The sequence below is a fragment of the Pavona decussata genome, unplaced genomic scaffold (genome assembly GCF_977016875.1).
Source record: "Pavona decussata unplaced genomic scaffold, jaPavDecu1.1 SCAFFOLD_580, whole genome shotgun sequence".
Taxonomy (NCBI): Eukaryota; Metazoa; Cnidaria; class Anthozoa; order Scleractinia; family Agariciidae; genus Pavona; species Pavona decussata.
In genome coordinates this window covers 87,840-111,111 of record NW_028145853.1, presented here as the reverse complement: position 1 = coordinate 111,111, position 23,272 = coordinate 87,840, and the positions used below count along the sequence as shown (strand labels likewise).

General features: G+C 37.8%; 2 protein-coding genes across 2 annotated transcripts; both read right to left on the bottom strand.

The window, feature by feature from the left end:
- Window positions 1–328: 328 nt before the first annotated feature.
- LOC146449802 (chymotrypsinogen A-like) lies at window positions 329–7,894 on the bottom strand. Its single transcript, XM_085101078.1, has 7 exons — window positions 7,738–7,894; window positions 5,103–5,345; window positions 3,753–3,968; window positions 3,026–3,186; window positions 2,439–2,628; window positions 1,972–2,122; window positions 329–485 (listed from the first exon to the last, which is right to left on the bottom strand). The coding sequence occupies exons 1-6, from the start codon at window positions 7,793–7,795 to the stop codon at window positions 1,995–1,997; spliced, it is 996 nt and encodes a 331-aa protein (XP_084957204.1). The 5' UTR covers window positions 7,796–7,894; the 3' UTR covers window positions 329–485; window positions 1,972–1,994.
- A 5,030-nt stretch (window positions 7,895–12,924) lies between these two features.
- Window positions 12,925–22,865, bottom strand: LOC146449801 (chymotrypsin-like elastase family member 3B). The gene is made up of 7 exons (XM_085101077.1): window positions 22,739–22,865; window positions 19,909–20,118; window positions 19,050–19,286; window positions 17,587–17,802; window positions 16,668–17,021; window positions 15,698–15,820; window positions 12,925–13,064 (listed from the first exon to the last, which is right to left on the bottom strand). The coding sequence occupies exons 1-6, from the start codon at window positions 22,791–22,793 to the stop codon at window positions 15,699–15,701; spliced, it is 1,194 nt and encodes a 397-aa protein (XP_084957203.1). The 5' UTR covers window positions 22,794–22,865; the 3' UTR covers window positions 12,925–13,064; window position 15,698.
- Window positions 22,866–23,272: the final 407 nt, after the last annotated feature.

Here is a 23,272-nt window from a genome sequence, read left to right as displayed (position 1 = left end):
CCAATTTGACAGGCAGGTTTTAATATTCAGGGTTTGAAAGAACAAAATTAACTTCCTTATTTGTAAACTGCCAAGATTGTAAATGGCTTCATTTGGTGACTATGTTGTAATCCTAACTGTCATATAATATTAAAACCTTCATTTCCGGACCTCAAAGGAAACTGTCGGATTTTTGGAGGTGAGACGTCATCCCCCCCCCCCCCCCTCCCTCCATCTTTGACCTTTAGTTGGTGTCGGTATGGTTTGAAGTTTCACGTTAAAGACTCTAATTCTAAGAGTAGTTGAGTGGAGTTGGGTATCAACTGAGAATAAATCACTCATGAGTACACAGTGTTCAACATCTTACTTTTTATTAGTGTCGTTTACACTGAGCTAAACTGTTTTACATCTTTTATCGTGTTAAGCTACATCTACAGGTGACATCTAGGTGTATCTATTTTCTTGGGGTAGGACATATTCTCCATTAGTCTTCGCAGGCTGACAAGCTGTGAAGTAAAGAATAAGGTTCAGTCAAGGCTCGAGTCATGAAGATAACGACAATAAACAATAAAAGTGGAGAGAGGGGGAGGTGGGGTGGTGGGGTTTTGTTCCGTTACCCATCTTGACGACACAAGACGTGAAGATTCTTTATAGGGAATTTTGCTGTTTTGCAAGGTTTCTTCTCAATTTTTTTAGTTTTATTTTAGAAATACCACGTGGATTCAATCCAGTCTGTTTCACTTGAGGTAATTTTAAGAGTACAAAACAGACTCCAAGATACTGAATCCACGATAATGCTAAGCCAAACAAATGAATGTCGTTACATGCCGTCATAAACAACACAAGACCCCCTTATCATTTCCTCTTCTACCTGTAACCAAGGTTTAGCGTTCTTGTGTTGAGGGGTGTATTGCCTGTCACACTGAGCGAGATGCTTGTACGCTTTTAAATGAATACACTCTTAAAGGGGCACTGTCACGACAATTTTGCTGTATTTTGATTAAAACTGCTCAAATTTTTGACAAAGAACCTTTTTTTTTCTAACATGAAATTGCTATTAGAGCACTAGGAAGAAAATATTAGGTGATTTTTCTGAGGAAAAAAACTATAATCAGGTTTTAGCGACTTTTCTCAGTACACAGGAAGAGCTTGAAAAAATTGGCAAATCTTTTCAAGTTGCAATCCATTTCCATACAAGCCATCCGCAGCCAAAAATAACTTATACTACTTTCTGTGCACTAGAAGGTTTATTGTTAACAAAAATGAACCACTATTATGTTGGTTCCGTCGATTCAAATATATTTTTTGGCTAGCTACTCGAAGTGACACAAAAAATAGGTGACACTTCCCTTACATAGGCCACATGCTACTATCATGGCCGTCCGAAGCTTTCCTTGATACATTGACGAAGAACCCGTTCTAACTTATGGGGTTCTATTTTTTTTTTCCCTCATAACTGTTGCACTTCATACATAGGAATTTATGGAATTTGTTAAAATTTGGCTAACATGTTTAAAACATAGCTGCTTTATCACTTTCACGTTGCGGTAACTAACCACAGAAATCACTACGGGTATAATCTAAATATGCATCGGTTGATACATAGGAATGAGGCCGTGCTACTTTTATTTGTGCTAGAAAATGTGCATACTGTTGATTTAATATAAATAATTTACTGTCAAATATTCTCGGGTGATTTTCTGTCCTAGCTTCGACTGACAGGACTTTTGCTGACATACTTACCAGCTCACTTTCATGTCGACATTGCCAACCTCTGCATTGTCAAATACGTGGCGTAAATAGTTTAATTTCTCACAGAAGACACAGACGATTGGGAGAGTTGGTCAAAAACGGAGAAACGCTTTCAATATATTGTACCACATGAGGGTGGTCATTTAGATTCTTTTCCTATATGAACAACAATTCCTGCTGCCCTAACATACCCTTTTCAAAAACTAACATAGTCTCAGTAATCAACTCAGTCCTACAAACCTTCTTCGTTTGCTGTTTCCGAGCTATGTGCAATGTGCGCAGCTCGTTTTGCAGAACAACCTTAAGTAGTTTTTCGTCCAGCCGTTTGAGCAATAGCCATTGTTCGTCCACTCGGCACAGTAAGGCAGGTAGTCCTTGCAAGTTTGTTCATCTGTAGAGTATAAACGATTGATTTTATTTTCTTTTGGTTTCTATTTGGCTATAAAAATTATCAAAATAAATAAAACATTTCGTCAACTCCGAGTTTCAATATACTCAGAAAAAAAAAAATAGTCTAGTAGTTTCCCCACAAAAATTCGAACAGCCAAGCAGCTGAGTGAACTCAATATCGTTGAGTCTAAATGCGAAAAAGGGGACTTTTCAAATACTTGCGAAATTAGGAATTTGAAAAAGTCTTTATTAAAGGTCTTTATTAGAAGCATCGACTAATTTAAGTGAAACAACAAACGTCATTTGCAAGTTCTTACCTGGGACAAAATCTGGTTTGTTCTTTGTTTCATGAATCCAATCAACAAAACTGCTGACGCGCGCAAACACAGAAAAGGTGGGACCGCCTCCGCAATGGTGGTCTCCCCAGCTTCCGGCTCCTCTTAACACCCAGCGACCAGACTCTTCACAGACAAAGGGTCCTCCACCGTCCCCATGGCAACCAGTGACCTGCCAGATGAAAAGGTATGTTCTTGGTCGTAGTACAAGAAAGTCATGCTGACTCCAGAAAGTACAGGGAATAAAGGTATTACCTCTGAATCGATGATTTCTGGAATCGTTTGGCGTCAGAAAGAGAACAAAACCGGCCTCATATCACAGTAAAACTAGATTGCTCAAGTTGATGTTGTTGTTACTTTGAGTAGAGTTGGTACGATCTTGAGATAATTTCTTTTGGGAGGCCTGTCTTATTCTTAAGTTCAATTTTTCGCTGATCTAACTCGATCTCTCCCGCCATCGCACAATTCCACACGGGCCCGAATTCGTGTTTAGATTTCACATGCTTCTGGAATGGACATTTCTTATCATTAAAAAAAAGAGAGAGAGAATAAAGAAAATGGAAACTTACAATGCTATCTCCACCATATCCGGCACACAACATCGTTTCATCGTCAACGGAAGCATAAGTAAGCTTACTGTTTCCAGCTGCACAAGTATCAAAGTCAACAACGGGCATCTTTGCCTCCTGAAGAATATTGGATTTCTCTGACGAGGACGTTCTACCCCAGCCTGAAAAAAAAAAGAAAAATCATGAAGATGGTTTCATTTTCCAATTATTTTCAAAGATATCCACAAGCACACAAAAAGATTTAATACACACTTGAGAAAATTGTCTCACAACAAACAAAACAAAAGGTGCGTTGGCATGGTGACGAGCAAGCGTCTGCTGTCCGTTATTAGCGCTTCGCATTCACTATACGCAAATCTTATATCTTGTATTTGTTTGTTTTTTTGTTTTATTTTGTTTTGTTGTTGCTGTTGTTGTTTTTATAGAAAGTGGACAACTTTCAACACACTGAAGTGTCCAGCCCTGGATTAAATGACAAAGATACATTTACCAAATTTAAAGAATTTCGAGCTGTATTGTTACTTCTTGCAATTTTCACAGGCATTAGACAAGAAAAAAAAAATAAAAAAAACAAAAACCAATTAAGATCAGAGAAATTTGATTTTGTGTTGCAACTAATTTTTGGGATAGTGGTTCGAGAACAGTTACATTATTGAAGCAATATAAGACCGTTGTATGGCAATGCAAGGTACCAATAACGTTATCGCAAAACAGCTCCAGGACTCACCAGTTATAAAACACTCTGTTCCAGCTTCGGCACGTTTTCCTTGTACAGGAAGACAGGCTACCGAAACTTTGCCAGGGACGAGCTGAGCAGGTGACGCCAGTTTCAACAACGCAATGTCGAAACTGTATCCGCGGGTCATATACTGTTCGTGAATTCTTATGCTCGCGACGTCGTGTTCTTGCTCGCTTTGATCCATCGTGGAGCGGTCGTATTGACCTAAAGAATTATAACACTCAATTAACTTATAATTTGCTTACTGGCGAAACCCAAGTATACAAACTACATTACAGCAAGTAAATGAACAACCGCCGACACGTCTACTCCTGAGTTTCTTCTTGAGCATACCATTTTTTCTAGGGCTTTTTTTTTTTTTTAACCGAGTCTCTATTTTAATGTATCGAATTCATCGCTATTGAGAAATAAAAAAAAATTGAACTGATGACTTAAATATAAATTGTAGGCAACTATACATAGCCCCTGGGTACACAAATTTAAGGCGTGGCTTTCTTCTTTTATCATACAGTTGTAGGCATCGGATTACAGTGAACGTACAAAATGTCAGGGACTTTAAGTTCCTACTGGAACTCTACTCGACGTTTTCGACGAGGAGAATTGAACTGTAATATTCGAGAAATGAAACATGAAGATGAAAAAAATCCACGCTGCTCCCTGTACTTCCTTAAATAGTGTTGCAAATGTGGCACTTAACGCCTTTGCTTTTTGCGACATATCTGCCGTAGTTTGATTTCCATTTGCTGGGGGCAAATTTCTTTCGCCCATGTGATTAACAAAACAGAAAACTCGAGGTGTAGCGTTAAAAGAAGTTGATCGTTGCAATGATTTAATTTCTTGAATTAAGACCTTTGCTTAGCCTAGGAATTTGTGGGATGTAAAACAACCCACGTCACTGCTTAAAAAGAGTAGGGCGTAGAGTTCCCGGTGTCATGGTCTATCTGATTAGAGCCGTCATTGGTCTGGGTGGGTGAGGTGGGATCATGTATGGACTGAGGCGGCAGCCAGAGGTGCCTTCTATATGTTCACGTCCAATCTCACACTCCGATTCCACCGCAATTAAGCTACTAGCTGCAAGGAAGAAGTGGCTTCCTCCAAATTATAATTAAACAAAAAAACGTTAAATGGCACACTGAAATAAGGAATTCTTTTTCTATAAGGTCATCTAAAAGAGACCATGAACAATTTAATATGGTCTTGTTTTCGCCTCAAAAACACATACGGCTGTTAACTGATCAGAAACATCCTTATCAGGCAAATGTTCAAGCTGGTCTCGTGGTCTTTGCTTAGACCAGCTGAATGTAAATCTGCCTCGCACGCCATGCATTATTATCTTACCTAACACCACCTTGTAGCGAGTTGCATCGGGGATGTAAAAGACACAGTGAGCCGCTGTGACCACCCACATATCGGAAATCAGCGTTCCTCCACAATAAGATGTAAATGGGTCAGTGTCTTTCTTCTGTCGTAAAATATCAACTTGCCAGGGCCATGAACCACGTAATGCATTTGATCCTCCAATTACACGCTTGATCTTGGATAAGGGGCTTCTCAGACCACAACTTTCCGAATCTGAGCAGACTGAATCGGAAAGAGGGGAATGGATAAAAGCGACAATTGGCTGAGTCAATGGAACGATGGATGGATGGATGGATGGATGGATGGATGAATGGATGGATGGATGGATAGTTAAATTGATGAAGGAAGAAAGAAAAGAATAAACAAGGAAGGAGGGAAGGAATAGGGGAAAGGATGATGGCTAGATGAGTAGGTTTATTTTATCAAATTAATTTGTACAAGGTTCTACATGAAATCCGTACATACAGTAAGTGGATCAACCTGTATGGATAGTTGGGTAGATAGCTAAATAGAAGGGTGGATGGACGAATAAACAAGTACCAAATTAACTTTTCAAGGGCAATAACTGACGGGACCACTCCTTAGTTTGCATAATATTAGATGGAAGAAAGCCTTTGTCTGAAATAAAAGGGCCTGACTGTACTGTTTTCCTAAAAAATGTTCGACTAACCAAAATCTCCCCGAATCTCCCCAGTACTCTGCCAGTAATATTACGCGCAGATAGATAGTTAAGACGCCAGATGATTTTTTTTTTAATTTTTTCGTTGCCTGGCACGACTAAAGGTTATTTAAAAGAAACAACAAATTTTTCGTTACGGGCTTCAGCACCAGAACAAAAAACAACAACAACTCAAGCAGTTTAAGGCCTGGGTTTGGCGGGTGTTCAGAAAATGTTAATGATCCCCTATACCTTCGGTTTTACTGCTTAGAACACGATGAAATTTTCCCTGATCAAAAATAAAAATTTCGTAAATCGGAAATACGGCGGCGAATTTTCTTTATACAGAGAAGTGAATTAGCGTTTTTGACGTAGATTTAAAATATGCAACATTCTACGTTTTGAACGACTGTCATTAAGTTTTTAGATTATTGTAATTAACAATCAAAGGTTAAATTTAGGACAAAGAATTGACCTTTGTCCTGACAATTTTTTTTAGAGAACAATAGACGATCATTCCAAACGTGAAGAGCTGGAGATATTAAATATTTATTAGAAAAACGTTTTTGTTTGATGTTTTCTCTTTAAACCGTCGCCTACATGTCAAATCTTTGATTTTTTCACGAAAAAGATCACGTGACATGCCACGTGATCTAGAGCACTACTTGTTATGATAAAAAAATGTTAAGAATAATAATACATTTTCATCTGCCAAATCTCGGTTGGGTGTCGTTCAATTTGTTAAAGTTATCTCGAATAAACCATTTTTCCTCTTAAAAGCCGTTAACCCAGGCCTTAAACTGCTTGAGAACAACGACAAAGCAAGGGAAAAAAAAAAAACAACAACAACAACCAAACAAAACAATAAAAAAAAAACAAAAACAAATATTAAACAGCAGTGCGAGTACCCGCGTATATTGTAGCTGCCATATTTCTCTAAGAAGAAGTTTCAAGTGTACGTACGAATTTGAAATCTATTCAGTTTACACACTAATATTGCAAATGGAAGCTATCCGTTATTAAAAATAGCTTACGATCAGTTGGTGTGCTAACCCGTTCCAATGTTAGAGATACGCGAGGCGAAAGAGAAAGCATTTGTTTATGTCACTAGAAATGAGTTTTGAAATACGACAGATCTAGACTCCTGACAGATAAATTGAAGCTTACTTACTGAACAGTTAACCTTTTTTTTTGAATGAGCTCAAAGACAGAACACCCCTTTCTTGGATAGCGATGTACGTTATAATTTAAAGAGGTCTTTTACATTAAGCAAATTAGACCAGTCACTAACAACGGTTTGAACTGAGCAAGTGGAGAAGCGAGCTATTTCAATTCAAATACGTTTACACCTGACTTGCTCTATATGGCTTTATATCATTGCGCGACTGATGATGGTCCTCTATAAACCGAAAAATAGCGCAATTTGCGAATATAAAGCATGAATGTACTTACGTCGTTTATCCTTCCTTTTGTTTGTCTGTTTGTCTCTATTCTTTTTGCGGCTTTCTTTCCCTTAAATTCTCAGCTGGCTCTGGATTATATAAATAACTACTCTGCAGGCTCCTTTAAGGCTATTTATGCGCAGAAGGGTCTTTTTCCAAGGACTGAAAGCTTTCTACCTAAAGTGACTCTTTCAATTCTAAAGCTAATATATTCTATGCGAGAAATTTCGTCAGAGAAAGCACCGATAAGTAAATAAGTCAAGACTGAAAGTAGAGCGCGACACATCATTGCGTCCATATTATTACGCTTAAAGGATTCAGCTTTAATAGAGATGTCCATATGGGTTGTTAACGGCCAGCATTAGTTCCTAAAAGACGTTAACACGTGTAGAAGAGGTACATTTAAGTAGGTTGAATAATTTATACGTGGCTGAAACTGTTTATACTTGTATATAGCTTCCTTGCAACGTTTCAATTTCAATCTATTTATAAGATTGATACGAAAATATATTACCTTGTCCAGCTCCCCAAAGGGAAATCACCAGAATAATGCAAAAGGAAACACCGCGCATTGTACGTTTTTGGGATATTGCAAATCAACGGTTCTCCCTCTCTATCTCTCCACCTCCGGAGTGAGTGTTACTCCAATTATGAATTGAAGAAACGTGTGAATTCAAGTACATTCCCATCGCTATGCAAACAAGTTCACCCTCTAAATTATTCAGCCATTGTACCAACGATGCGATCTTTCGGAGCACGCCAGTTGTTAAAACAAACTGACGTGTTCCATTTTTTTATTAAATGCTTATAATGGGCTTAGATAAATAAATATAAAGAGACATTTCCATTGTTTCACAAATGTCTGCTGACGAAATATGACATACTGTCAGTTTGCGGTGTCTAATTTATTATTGCTTCGCACAGAAATTACATTGGAAAAGCTCTTAAAAATCGCTGCCTTAGGTCTCTGAAAAGAGAAAATACAAAATGCACCTTACTAAATTTAATAATATATTCTTCCGTATTCGTTCAGCCACGTAAAGTTCTGTATCAACGGCAACGTATTATAGTTATGCTCTGTTTGATGTTTGTGTGATTCACAGCTCAAAATAGACCGCCTCCCTGGAACTTTGTTTAGTTATTGAACAGCAATACTCCCACATGACCATTTCTTCATCTGGTGTCTGAATCACTTTCTGCGAAATCGAAATAAGAACCCTACTCGTACCTTTGGCTTACTTAAATGTTGCACCCATGAATTATTGCGAACGCCAATATCCTTTCAAAATTACCAGCTGTGCCGCCGGGCAAAGTCAAGACACAGCCTCGTAGAGTCATGACAATTTAATTAAGCCTCAATCAGGACTAAATTAATTAAAATCAATAAGAAAAACGACGTGTTTGTATACTTTGAAAAGTTATACCAGATACTTCCGACAAGGCCACCTTACACACTAGCAAGAACGAAGACGTTCACATAACTGGCACATCATCTGGCAGCCTTAAACGCCAAGGCTAAATAACACACTTCAATTTACCGACTAATAGCATCGAAGCACGACTGGTACGTTTATTTTGACACCTCTCGCTAAGCGGCGTTAGCTTAGCTAATTTCCTTCTCAGAGAAGCCTTTGCTACAAAACACAAGGGTTCCTTCTCATTGCTGCAACACTTTCTTCCGATACAAAAAGAAAACAGAAACTTACTGGCATCGAACCGATCATATTATGAGCGGATGTTAATTTGCTCCCCTCGAAAGATGCAATTGCTAGGCTCAGTTTCATATTCTTGTTTCGCTTGAGCATCGTTCAAAATCAATAAATAGACCTTGTTTTCAGGGTGGAACTTCAAGAAGTGAAAAAATAAATGAAATAGGCCCATTCTAAAAAAAAAAAAGAATCGGCTGCAATGGAACATAATTTTATCACGAAGGGTCGAACGCCATGTAAAGCAAAATTCAAAAATAAAGAAAGTTTTGGTCAAAGTACGCGATTCGCGCTCTGTTAGTGTCGGTTGACATTAGTCGTAGCGTTTCCTTTAGGCTCTCAACATATGTACTTTCTCACGCCATGGATTACTTTTCTTTGCTTTCAAGCTCTAAAAGTTTGATGGGAATTTCATAAGTGGCAGTTTCAATCAGAGTAAATAAGGCATGGCTTTCCTTTACATTGATAAATAAATGTCTTAAATAAGCTCTCTCTTTTTTTTTTTTTTTTTTTTTCAATTTGGGGCTAGTAACAGCAGATAAATATTATTTAGAAACACTATTTCGTTCTAGGAGATATTGCAATTCGATAATTATAAGTGAAAATAAACGAACATGTTATTGTCGTACTTTTCAGTGTGAAACTCTAGACAAAGAGTTCGATTTTTGCAATTGCCACGTTGTCCACAGTAACGCAGAATAAACGGTATAAAATGTTATTTTTAAAATGAACTGTGTTCATTTCACAAAGAAGCAACCAGCGACATTCAAAAAATTGAGGGAAATGTTCATGAGTAAAAATATAATAACAACCTTCAGTTATCCTCGACAGTCAGTTTATAACACAAGGTACAACTGTTGGCGGGAATAAAACTAAAAATAAATAAATAAAAATAAATAAATAAATAAATAAATAAATAAATAAATAAAAAATCCTAACTGGTCGGAAGCACACCAGCTGAGAGTAGCCGAAGGGTTGAACTCGGGGCTACACTGAGAAACAACTGAAGCTATGAACCAGAGCGGGATTGAACCCGGGACCCCCTGACGTTATGTCCTGTAGCCTAACAGCTCTGCCACGCTGCTTCCCATTCATCTCTCACCCGGTTGACTAATCAGTTGAGAGGTTAGATATAGTTGACGTTTGTTTGAGTGTCAGTTGTGATTCCAGGTTATTGTTCTTTCCCTGATAAGCTTTAAACATTATAATTCCTGCTAAAACCGCGTGTACATACGCATTTAAGTTCCCCGCTATCACTGATACTTTAAACTGCCTAGCCGAAAAGAGGTGAATTTTGCCACATACTTCGCATTGAAGCCAGGAGTGTTTTTGGTTTGTTTATTTATTTATTTATTTATTTGTTTTTCATTCCAATGACCTTTCTTTAATGCTGTTTATAGCCCGTAAAAAGGCTCCCAAGTGGGGTATTATAATAGGGCGAAGACAAAAATCAAGGCTTTATTGGAATGTAATTTGTCCAGTGTCTAGTTCTAGGCAATGTTATTTGGAAAACAAACAAACAGATTCGGAAACAGAACAAAAGCAAAGCAGAAACAAAGATGTACCAAAAAAACTAACGTATCCTTCAAAGATAGGCGTACTTTTGAAAGGGTTGTATCGTAGCCAGTCAACTTGCCAGCCCAACTTGTTTTGGACTTTTTCACTTGCTCTGTTTGCTTGACTCAAGATTATTGATAGCAGGATTATCGGAATGTTTTGCCTGTTTACGAAAACCCATTGGGTACTGAGTACATCCCTATAAAGCATTCATAAAAGTTGTTCCTTAGCTCCAAGCGGGCATCCCCCCCCCCCCCCCCAAAAAAAAAAAAAAAAAAAAAAAAAAAAAGGAAAAGGCTTCATAAGTTCTTTTTGTTAGTAGACTTTGTAACAACTACCAAAAATAAAAAAGCCAATAGCACTAATCCAAGGACAAACAATTTTTTCACCTTGTCATCCTTCTTGAGTTCATAAGAAAGACCAGGCCACAGAAACTACAAGAAAAATACTATATCAACAACGAAGACGAAAATGGCAATCTGGCTCTGCACAAATAATGGTAAGGTTTACTCATACTTGAAAAGTAGGTATTACCTGAGAAAACCATGATACCTACTGTCTCCACATTTACCATTATTGCCCTTACACGCTCCGCAGTTATTTGGACACTTTACATTGGTTTCCCAGCATTTGTCCTTATACACAGGGCATGCGATCCCGCAGGCCTCGCAAGCTGTTGATTAATAAACATCGAGTGGAAATGGTTTAATGAAGCAATTGAACTGAGGGACCGGCCGTTGATGACAGAATGAAAGTTATGGCGGTAGATTTTCTGAAAAATTTCCATTGCATTTTAGTTCTGTTGACTTGAAACTAAAGGAATATTTTTTCTTCTTTTTCAAAAACAAAAAAAGGTTTGCCATGAATATATTTGGTATTGCATTGTTTCCAAAGAATTTTAATGGAACTTAATTTTTATGGTTATTTTTGTTTGTTTTCTTTCGATTTCACGCAACTTGGGTCAAAAACGCTACTGAAACAATTCATCCTGCTTGCAGTTTAGCCCCACATTCAGGGACATCATTGAGCTATTAAAGAAAGGAACCAGTTCCGCACATTGGGAGTCTTAAAGGGGAAGTATCACGAAAATTTGATGTCATTTCAAAACGCAAAAATGTTTGTCTGACAACAGAAACAAAAAAAAAAAAAAAATTATAATTGTCTAGTTTTGTTATAAATTATCACCCAAGTGCAATAAAACTGTCGATTAGTGCCCCTGGCCAGAGACAGAGTGGGTCGGAATGGATTGAAACTTGAAAAATGTTAGGCTAATGTTTTTTTCAAGTTTTCGTATTTTTGCTTCCAAAATGCCCTAGAACAGAGTACGAGTTGTTCCTGTCAAGAACTGAGTTGATTTCTCTCCTCTCGTTGTTCTAGAATTATTTTTTAGCAAAGTGAAGGTCTTATTTCATCATTTTTGACAAAAGAGGTCAAAAACCCCATGATACTTCCCCTTTAAGCTTTATGGACGAGAGCACCTATGAATCAAAACGTTCATTGGGAAGCTTTTCGCCGGTGAAAAATAAAACATGAGGGCCCACTTTCGTTGATGCAAAACTCTTTTCCGACGCAAGCAACAAAAAGGATCTTGTTGGCGTTTAACCAGTCACGTTAGGCATGAAACTGAAGAGGCAATTTTTTGCCTTTAAAAAGACAAATACTCAATTTCATTTTCTTGTTTTGATTGAGGATCATTCAGTATCAATACCATTGTAGCCTGTGCGTAGTAAATAATTTGAAGGGTACACAAGTGGCCAACAGTTAATTAACTTTCGTTAGTCGGGCGAGGTACAGAGGGATTGGGGAGGTGACTAACTCGGGGTACTCAGAGTTCCTGAATTCACATGATCAACAAGATTTCTTTGGCAACAATACACAGTCAACTATCTGCTATAAAGGAAGAGTACGGCGCCTCGTAACCAAAATTTGCCCCTAATTCACAGAAAATGACCATGATAACGGACTAAATAAAATGAAATGTAACTCGTGTAAGAAAAAGTACAGCTATCGATTTCAACTTTTCACGATAGCTAACCATGAGTCAGTGAGTCTATATTTTAGAAGATTTGCTTCCGAAGAAATCCTGGTAGGTTAAGCATGCATCCTCGCCACAATTGTGGTCCATTGTCATCATCATCATCATCATCATCATCATCATCATCATCATCATCATCATCATCATCATCATCATCATCATCATCATCCTTATCCTCATCATCGTTGTTATTATTATTATTATTATTATTATTATTATTATTATTATTATTATTATTGCTGAATGTGTAGTGATTTATCGAAGTGGAACAAATGAAATATCATTTTTACACTTCAATTAACAAAGAGTAATAAAAACGACACAGCAGTGCAAAACCCTGAACAGTGGAAAGAACTACGGCAACACCAAATAAGAGGCAACGACAAGAAATCGAGGCATCAAGTTTTCCCTTGCATACATATACATCGCTTTATTACCTCTTTACTGGAAAACTTGTTAATGCTTTAAATGTTACAAAATATGAAGCAAAAAGAAACATAATAGATATCAGAGGTAACACAGGCTGAAGAACTCTTCTCAGTCCTAAAGAAACAAGAAGAAAATCAATAATTAATAACCAATAATGCGAAGTCCTTATTAGCAATTAATACATTTCGCTTGACGGAAGGAGGAGGATTAAAAAGGACCAGGAAGTGAATTGAGTATATTTGAAAGAAAAACTGTTAACCAGGAGTAAATAAAAGAGACAGTTTGCAAATCTTGTTCTATAGGCGTGCAGATTTATTAGAGAGAGAAGAAACGAATGCATGTGAGAAAAAAAATGGCTTTCTTCATCAGTCCGGCACAGTTATCAAATTTGATAACCGGGACCAAAACAAACTATTAGCCAATCAAACCTCAAGTTACAGTTCACGTGACATTTTACCGTAGTAACCATCTTCTTTCAATATGCTGGCCATTTCAATATGAAAACATTTTAATGTCTTTAATGGGGCTGTAATTCAACATTCGATTTCAGTCGCACAGTGAATTGTACGCAAGGAAAGGTTTAGAATAGGAATTTTGGCCTGACATCAGGAAAATACGAAACAATCTTTGTCCATAATTAACTGACAAAGCTCATTTTGATATCTATCGAAAGCCTCATAGCGTCGGTGTGGACGGAGGAAACCTCGAGCGGCTTTGGCTAAAGAACAGAATTCCTGAGCGATAGCCGATCAAAAAGAAACACTAATCCCAAGAAAATAACTTCCATCAAAGATGCTTGTTTATTGCAGAAATATTAACATGATTTGAACTTCTTGTTGCCTTGCTCCTCTCCTTCTTGTCCTTTGTCAATCTGTATGAATGAAGAAATGAAGAAATTTTGCGTTATAACTAACTTTTAAAATGGGACTTCAAATAAATTTTGTTTCTTTCTTGTACCAGGGATTTCGAAAGTGCAGGAGGCGATGATTCGATTGAGTAGCGACGTGTGTTGAGTCGCTTCGATCTGTCCTAGATAATTGAAGCGACGTACTGCAATAGAAGTAAAATAAAAAAATAAAATAGAAGTGCAACGGCCAAGTCCCGTTTAAATTGTTCTTGAACGGGCGTATTGAGGTTGTTTGCTGTGGCTCAAAGCTCGAACTATTGTGAGTCTGGCATTACACGGGCTTAAAACACCAAGCATAAATTTGTAAAGGATAATTACATTTTGGGAAATTCGTAAAATCGTACTTTGAAGGCATACCTCAACATCCGGCATGTCACCTTCATGTTCATCACCGAGCTCTGAAATCACTCGCTGTGGTTACTGTCGGCTGGCTGGTTATTAATCTAACGACGAGAACAGAAATAAAAATATTACAGTCATGTAAATGTAAGCTTAAATGTACCACCTAGAAAAATACGAATTATTTCCGTTCGTATCCAGTCATATTAGTAACGATACTGAACAAGACAAAGACATGTAATTGCCAAAGAGGCTTTTCCGGAACAAAGCGTTCAATAATTTTCGACTGAGTTGTTTATCAAAATCGTTCCTGGATAACTGTCTTAATTTTGAAATCCTACCCTTCATCACTAGACTTTCCCGCAGTCCATGAGCTCCTTTTTCTCTTTATTGAGAAAGTATGGTACTCTGCCTATTTGCTTGCCAGCAACATCTCTCAACTTACACGCTTTCAGTTTCTTGGCGCTCTTGGACATAAAGATTCCTCCGGTATTTATTCCGCCGAGAGCAACTCGCATTGTAAGTTAAAACGAATCCCTGTTTCCAAAGGTTAAGTAGCTATTTTCTCTCGGTGGAAATCCATAATGCTGCCTTCATTTCTAGTCATCCTAGAAGCACAAGTAATTAACAATGGCGGTTAGTGACGGAATCAGACCGCAAATCAAAATATCATAGTGCCCTCTTACAATTCTTCATGCCCTCCGACAAATAAGTGTTGAATCGAAAGATATATTAATGACGATCACGACATTTTTTCTTCGTGTACCACAAAAATTTATAACTACCTTAAAATTGATGGCAAAGACAATAAACATACCTGAAAGGGACTGTCATTTCGTACCACCTCTTCAAATCGCAAGGGAAGATCTCGCATAATTCTTTCCCGATGGTCTCCATTTTTGCAGGGCCTTGAAGTTTATTGTTTTATCGACGTTCAGGCCTGGAATTCTGGGTATAGAACGCGAGCACAACCGAAAAATTACCGAAACTATTGAACGCTCTCCGAAAACTCACCGAGCTCTGAGCTGGCGCCATGTTGTGACGTCACGCGGTTATCAAATTTGATAACTGTGCCGGACTGTTCATTCGCTTTCACACTGTACCTCTCTTCTATTTCGTCTTCTCGTATGATATTAGTTTTTCTCTCTAGAATCAAATTTTTCCCCTCAAGGGAGGTGTTCGGAGATTCAGATCTCCAGAGCCTCCAAACTCCTTACCCCCAACCCCTTAGCTAGCCATCTACACAAACCGGGCGAAACCTTCTTGTCATTAAGACTTTTAATGTCACCTTAACGAAAAAAAAAAAAGGGGGGGGGGGGGTGAAGTCAACAACATTACAAGATGACTTCTAACGACACAACCTAAACTCCATTGTTTAACGAGACCATTGGCTTCCCATTTTTGAAATGCCACATAGTTTTTCATTGTTGTACGTGACGACGTATTCAAACAAAGCAGATCTTTGCACTTCATCAGTTGCAATGCAACAAGCGATACTTACATCAGCAGGCGTTGCAGGTCTTTTTGCAATAGAACTTCTTCAGCATATTTGCAAAGTAGCCATATTCACAGAATTTGCTGCCCCATGTACTGCAATAGTAATGGGTGTCGATACATCCCACAGCTGAAAGCAAAATGATAGAAAAAGAACAGCTAAAGACGGAGACAAGCAAGATAGGTAATTATTAATACTCAGTGATAAATCCGGCTTGTTGCCGCTTCTACGTGTATAATTAATTAGGATTTAGAATCGCGTTTATGGCAAACGGCAAACATGGGATAAAATGGATAAATCGATGAGAATAGTGCAAAATAATTCTGGCTTTTTATGCTAACGCAAAATTACTCAATTTACTAAGAAACTTGCGAATGTATGGTAAATATGATCACGTGGTCATTTTTGCTGTTTGCCGTTACTAAGCGTAATTCTAAATCGCTCTATTTAACAATTGGCGGTCAAGGGAACAGGGGCGAGGGCCTGGTAGCTATCTAGCTGACTTTCATCAAGGTAAACCTCAATAACCATCGCGTTTCCTAAAATAACCTGGACCGTCTTTGATTTAGAAATTGACAGGCACGTTCTTATAAGGTTTTATCATTCAACAACACATTATAACACTGCCCAAGTATCGTAGTGGTGCACTGAATTTTCGTCGTCTGTAGTCATAAGATATCTTTCTGTGATATACGTAATATCGTGTGTCTGAGATGAAAAATGGCGAAATAAACATCGTCTCCTGCTTTTCTCTAATAAAACTGTGCTTTGCGGAATATCTCCTGATTTTAGCCAACTCGGCACACGGCCTCGTCGGTTATGTATCAGGCGATATTCTGCGCGATTTCGCAGGATAATTGTTAAATAATCGTAACTTTTGCATTTCATACCATTTGACCGTTTCTCGATCTTGTTACAGGGACTGGATTCTGTTTAAATTGAACTCTGTTATTAATTATCTACATAACGAGCTTACTTGGTTGCAAGGGCTGTGACGTCATCTTGCATTTGATCCAGTCAACATAACTGTTGATACGGACAAACACAGAATAGGTAGGCCCTCCGTTGCAGTAATGATCACCCCAGCTGACTGTTCCTCTCAGCGTCCAGCGACCTGTCTTTTTATCTTCACAGACGAGAGGACCGCCACTGTCCCCATGACAACCGCTTACCTTACTGTCGCCTCCGTAGCCAGCGCAAACCATTAATCTGTCAACGACCTCACCGAGCTTTCCATTGGCCTTGGCACAGGTATTGTACTCCACTATGGGTATCTCAGCTTGCATAAGAATTTGAGACTTGCTCCCCTTGAAGGAAGAGCTACCCCAGCCTTCAAGAAGAATGGTTGTCATATAAAGTAAGAACAGATTACCGGAAGCTGTGTTATTTTATTTCTCGATGCAGTTTTTAACTGACAGCTAAATATTGAGCTCATTAAGGAATTACTTTGATAAGTTCCTGTTTTATGACTATAAATGTAGTAAAAGTAAGTCTTAGCCAGGTTTGTTGGAGTTCCAGGTTAGGGGCATTACCACGTTAGAGAGCAGTTACACTGTTTAAAAAAACGAGTATTGTATTTAAACTTTGCAATCAATGTAAACATGTCGTGATTCATCGTTTTGGGCGATGATGTAGAAAAGTCATTTGTTAATGTTATTTTCTTGCATGAATATCTATTATTAAACCTCAAGCAGAAGTTTGTCTTGAGGAAAAAGGTTCGGTATTCTGTTACATTTTGAACCTTCCCCTCCTTTTGGGAGAAGCTCTGAAACTGCCAATCCTAAAAAGTGTCAACATTCCTTTCTATCACTAGGACACATTGGATGTAGACCTGGCTGAATATTTTCTTCTGGTTTACAGAGCCCGTTAAAAATAATTAGCGTGAAATCAATTACCTGTAAGAAAACATTTTGTCCCAGGAGCAACTCGATCTGTAGGATCACCGCTAGGCAAACACGCCAACCCAACGCTGTTTCCGAGAAGTGCAGGACGGGACAGCTTGATCAAAGCGATATCGTTGCCAAAGCCTTTTGTCATTGCTCTATTATTGATGTGGATCTCAGAGACGCCAATTCTCTGCACTTGGTCCGATACCCTGCGATCGTGGACACCTACGCAATATATGAATATACAGCTTTTTCAATTAACTTTGTTTCAAGCTTAAAGACAAGACCGAAAGGTAATATGGATAGTTCGGAGGCGCGACAAGTAGGATGAAAGAAAACACTGTAAACGTTTGTTTGCAAAAACACAAACTTGCAGTGTATACAGACTTACAAGGAAACGTCAAGGAAAACGTCTCTTGAAAATATAACCACAATTCCTTAGTGCTACTTCGCGATTATTTCAAGCCCTCCAACTTGTACAAAAATTGCGAACTACCCAGGAACTAGATTGGTAGACGTGTCATTCGAGTTAAGAAAGAGAATGGAACTGAATTCACCGTCGTATGTGCACGTTCTTCACAGAACCTGGAATTACGGGTGCATGACACACTGTTTATCGGTCTTCCAGTGGTGTTTTTTACTTTCACTTCTCCGAAATTTAACACTTTGATAGTTCTTGGTGGTATCATCAAAGCAGCTGCCTCCTCATCCACTTGATATCCTAACATTTCTTTCATCCAAATGGCTCACCATAGTAAATCTTTACTGAACAGGCGAGGCATAGCTGATTTCGATGAATTTATGCATAAAAAAATCCCATGTAACCTTGCAGATTGATCTTGTAGTTTTATGCTTTGATCCGACAAAGTTAATTGAAATAGCTGTATAGTATCTGTTAAATTATACATGACATCCGTTCTTTTGATAATTCGTTATAGTCGGATATCTTACCATTAAAAAAAATTGTACATGAAAAACGCATCTTTTCGATCATCTCAGTACAAAAAGTGACATCATTATTTAAGGGACAGTGGAAAGAGGAAGCTAAAAAGGCATGTGGAACGGCCAGATCTGTACACTCTTCCCCCTCCCTCCTCTCTCCCCCTCCCCCTCCCTCCCCAACTCAATTGATCTAGCCACTCCCTATCCAGACGAATTCCATTCACCCAACGAAGGATCCTGTTTCATTTACAAGTTCGTTATTTTATGTTCGAAGTGGGATAGTTATACATACAGAAAGATTTCAAAGCATTGAAATAATCTTGGTGACCAACAACAGAAAATTAATACATTAAACAAGTTGAGCAAACGAATATCAGAGAAGCGAGAAAGATGGGCAGGAAAACATAAATACAGCCCAAACTAAACCAAACTATAAGCAAATAAAGAGTAACGGATAAACCAAGAAAACAGCAAAACAGCAACAACAAAAACGACAAGGTAACAAATTTTACTGAAGTCTGAAATCTTACCAAGTCTAATTTCGTACGATTCTGGGAAGGGAATCTGGAAAACACAATGGGCGGCTGTTACGACGTACAAAGGAGTCACTAGAGTTCCACCACATTTGAACTTGAACTCTCCATTGTCTTCATATTTGACAAGAATCTCTGCCTGCCATGGCCACGAATGTGGAATAGCTTCTTCTCCTCCAACAATCCTTGACATGGGCTTTATTCCACAGGGGAGTTCATTAACAGAAGGTTCGTCTAACAAAAAAAAAAAAAAAAAAGATAAAAAGGTAATAGACTATCACAAAAATGGTTGCCGATAAGACAACTAAATTGCTTTACAAGTGACACTGTACTAACAGTTTTTTTTTTATTTTTTTAATTGTACGCTTTCCTCCATCAAGCACGTCACAACATATACATTATGCACAATTCAATGCAAAAAAGCCAAAACTTATGAAGCTCCAAATTCTTTAAACTACACTAACAAGATACTTTTGTCTAGCTCCTCAAAGCAGTCATTATTAACCTTATTTTCTGATTGTGCTTTTCCCACCTGTGTTTATACACGGATTCTTAGCCTTTGCTTAAAGCCATCCTTGAAAATAACGCTTTTCCCTAAAAGCTGATAAACTTAGTTAACTTAAACATGGTGCAAATGGTTTCTTGCAATATCTGACCAAACGTATTCGGCACAATTTTAAAGTTATTGGCTATGTAGCATCTTTGCCAACACACTTCAAAACTTAGCACCAATTTTTTTTATTATTGGAATTAAGACGGGTCTTTAGTTCTTTACCATTCTCATTCCATTACTCTTTCTCAATATAACATGCTGTGGGTAACAGCGAAGGCATCCAAGAAAAAAAATGCCTAGTACCTCGCTCCCCGCTTGGGATGTCACATCGGGTATTTTCCTTCAAGTCGCACTTGTCGTCTTCTTCGTTGTACATCAGTCCCTTTGGGCATTGTGTTCTGTGTATTTTGCCTTTGGTGCACGTGATATATCCAAAACATGTATCCGGGTCTTTAAAGTTTCCATCACCTTTTTCGCTGCAAAAACCTTCATCCAAACACGTCCCTACCGAGACTTTAAATGCAAGGATGATTAGTTATATTTATGGCCTTTCACCGTCAATTGTGCCCGAGGTTCGCCACCCCTAAGGAATTTTAACGCTGGATGACATGTATAGAATGGTTAAAGGTAAGCAATGTTAGTTTCTATAATCAATAGAAAACCCTGCAAATTTTTTCAGGAGATCCATTTGTCATCTTTTTAGGACCCGTTTAAATGGTTTCGACATTTGCTTCAATAGTACGTTTAACACATTAATGAACTAAATGTCGGGGGAGTTTTAACAGATCGTTAAACATTGTTGAAAGTGTAGTAGAAAATTAAGAGCTTGTTGAAATCGTTGAATCGAATTTAATTTGGTTTGAATTTCCTTCAGCATCGATTCAATATTTCCTTTGCTCTGGAAAATGTTAAATGGCGTTGAAGCTGTTTAAACACTTCGTTCAATATGTGTCCAACATTTAATTACCCAACATCAGTTTTTTTTTTTGTTTGTTTTAACGGCTTTATTGGGTGCTCCAGTCTTACAATATATCCAAAAGATTCATCTTTTGTTGAACGAACATTTATTCGCCAAATGATGAAACCGTTTAAACGGGCCTTTAGATGCTTCTACAAGGTCCTTATAGCTATCTGAGAAGCGCCTGGGAAGGAATTACTAAGGATCTTAGTTCTCGTCCACTGAGCTGTAACTTTTTTGCTGGGCCAAGGATCACGTGATCAGTGGTGCTGGCCAAAAAGGAATGAGAATGCTACGACTGTGATGATAGTGTGAAGAACAATCCCTGCCTTTGCCATTCGCTTCGAATTCGAAATTTAGTCCCTTGTTTTCGCCACATTGTAGCCAAATTCAGCAAGGCGACGTGTTAGAATGGATCTGAGATAGTTATGGTATAGAACGCGAATATACTTTTATAATCGACGTTTTCATTGGCGTTGTCGCTGATTGGGTCACGTACCACTTTCACATAACACTGAATGACTTGGCGGGCAAGGCCCAATATCCAGCAAAAATAAACGCCCCACAGGTGATGACGATTTGATTAGGATTGTAAGGATTGGGTAATATCGAATGTATGTATATCGTATAATAGACTGCAAAAAAGTATTACTTTGTTGTAACAGTGACGTCTAATCGAACGGGAAAGATTAAAAATGAAAGCCTTCCAATCAGACCCTGCGGTGGCTGATTTATTTCATCGTGTCAATTACGTATACAGGGGTAATTTCAATTTGCGAATTGTACTCCCCCACTGGTACATTACAACATAGTTTCTTCAGAACCTTACACCGGACGAAAAAGTTCGACGCTTTCCCTGAAAGGACGCTAAACGCAGTGCGGGATTTATAATATACTACTATGGTAATTGGCTGTAGCAATAGCAACATACTGCATCATCAAAACACCTATTGATACTTTATCGTTATTTTTATATATGTATTTTTTTTTTTACCTTAGAAATATTAAATTGCAGCTGATATTTTGGTTTCTTCCCCTACATCCTGACCCTTTAAATGATATTTTCATACCAATATAATTGCTCTGCCTCAAAAGGTATTTTTGTTTTGTTTTGGTATGAAAGAACACAAAAAGATTGTTTATACAATGTCAAACGGACATCGGAAATGACAGCCAAAATCAGTACTAAAAAAAATGAAGAACAACAAAACTAAAAGAAACGCAATTTATTTGACATATGATTTGTTTTAGAATTACTTTCTTACAAGGGATACGTTTAGTTTGTTCTTCGTGATAAAATGTGACACACAGTGACAACTGTACATATCATAATTGTTCAAGTTTTCTTGTTTTGTTTTGTTTCTTCCAATTGATTTTAAATTTCATCTCGTGAACTGTGTAAAACTTTCATAAAATGGGTACGGTATGTGCCAACGTCTCTGATGTTTGTAGTTTGAGAATAAGTTAGCAGCTAAATAATCCTAAGGATATTTAGCAATTTGCTTAACATCAAGAAGGCATTCGTTCAACGAAATAATCCTAGGGATATTTAGCAATTTGCTTAAGATCAAGAAGGCATTGGTATAAAAGAAAAAACAAAAAAACAAAAAACAAACAAAACAAAAAGAAAACTTTAAGCGTGTACATCAAGGGACCATCAGCAATAAATACAGCAAGGACAGGGCCAACTCGTACACGAACAATCGAGACAATAATGTCCCTTTTTCTAAAAAATAGCACCGGTGAATTAATTGTAATGTTGAATTGCAGTTTGAGCGAACTCGACCGATGGGATGCCATTCATATTATTCCTCAAATATATTTTCCTGAAATCCGGCCATTAAACCCTTAACATTGAGATTGAACGTAAGGAATGATTTAATAATGAAACAAACTGCTTTTGTTTATTCGAAGAAATCTTTCTGTACACCTTATTTTATGTACTTCTTCTGTGGAAAATTAAACAAGGTAATCCCGTTTCAATATCTATCCTCTGAAGTCTAAGCCTAACCACTTGTGACTCAAACGGGCTTAAAAATGATTTAGGTGAATGGTATAATGTCCTGCGCATTCACAGCGAATAGAATGAGAGAACGAAAATAGGTCCTTGTAAGCTAACGGCGCTCAAGTGTTTAAAGGAGAGGATAGGAAATTAATTGTTCATTTTATCCTTACCTCGGAAGCAGTTCAAAATGATAAAAAGGACGCCAATCGCCGAAGAAAGCTTCATATTGCCTTTGAATCGTGTAAAACCTCGACTTGTGTTTTCGCCTTTTGAAGTCGCCACAAGCAGCAACGTTGAGTTTATTAGCGTTTTAGATATGCGATTTGTTTGCAATAATGATTGACGTCTCAAGTAATCAAAATAGGAAGATCGTTAAGAAGGCACCATGTTTGTATCCCCCAAATAGTCACTGTAATAGGAAAAATGTTTCTAATATAGCTTATTTTCACCGGCTGAGTTTAGAAGCACGTCAGAGCTGTCCAACGAATAAATTTCTGCATGGTCAGTTAGGTATTTGAAGAAGAAAAAGAAGCCGTAGAAATTGTATTCGATCGACTAGCAAGATAATACCGACTCGTTTAAAGTCAGTGTTTGCTTAGATTTTATTATTTGTAAGGCGTTTGTTGACTTTCGTTTGATTAAACGAGGCGGTCATTTTTTGACAACAATGTCAGAAAATGAATCATACATGCAATTTTAAGATT

Excerpts from the sequence above, each read along its gene's own strand:
- LOC146449801 (XM_085101077.1), bottom strand. The coding sequence starts at position 22,793 with ATGAAGCTTTCTTCGGCGATTGGCGTCCTTTTTATCATTTTGAACTGC. Across the intron at positions 17,803-19,049 it reads ATCGTACGAAATTAGACTTG|GTGTCCACGATCGCAGGGTA; the intron begins GTAAGATTTCAG and ends TATATTGCGTAG. Across the intron at positions 15,821-16,667 it reads GTCACAGCCCTTGCAACCAA|CTGTGGGATGTATCGACACC; the intron begins GTAAGCTCGTTA and ends TTTTGCTTTCAG.
- LOC146449802 (XM_085101078.1), bottom strand. The coding sequence starts at position 7,795 with ATGCGCGGTGTTTCCTTTTGCATTATTCTGGTGATTTCCCTTTGGGGA. Across the intron at positions 3,187-3,752 it reads AACAGAGTGTTTTATAACTG|GCTGGGGTAGAACGTCCTCG; the intron begins GTGAGTCCTGGA and ends TTTTTTTTTCAG. Across the intron at positions 2,629-3,025 it reads GATATGGTGGAGATAGCATT|GTCACTGGTTGCCATGGGGA; the intron begins GTAAGTTTCCAT and ends TTCATCTGGCAG.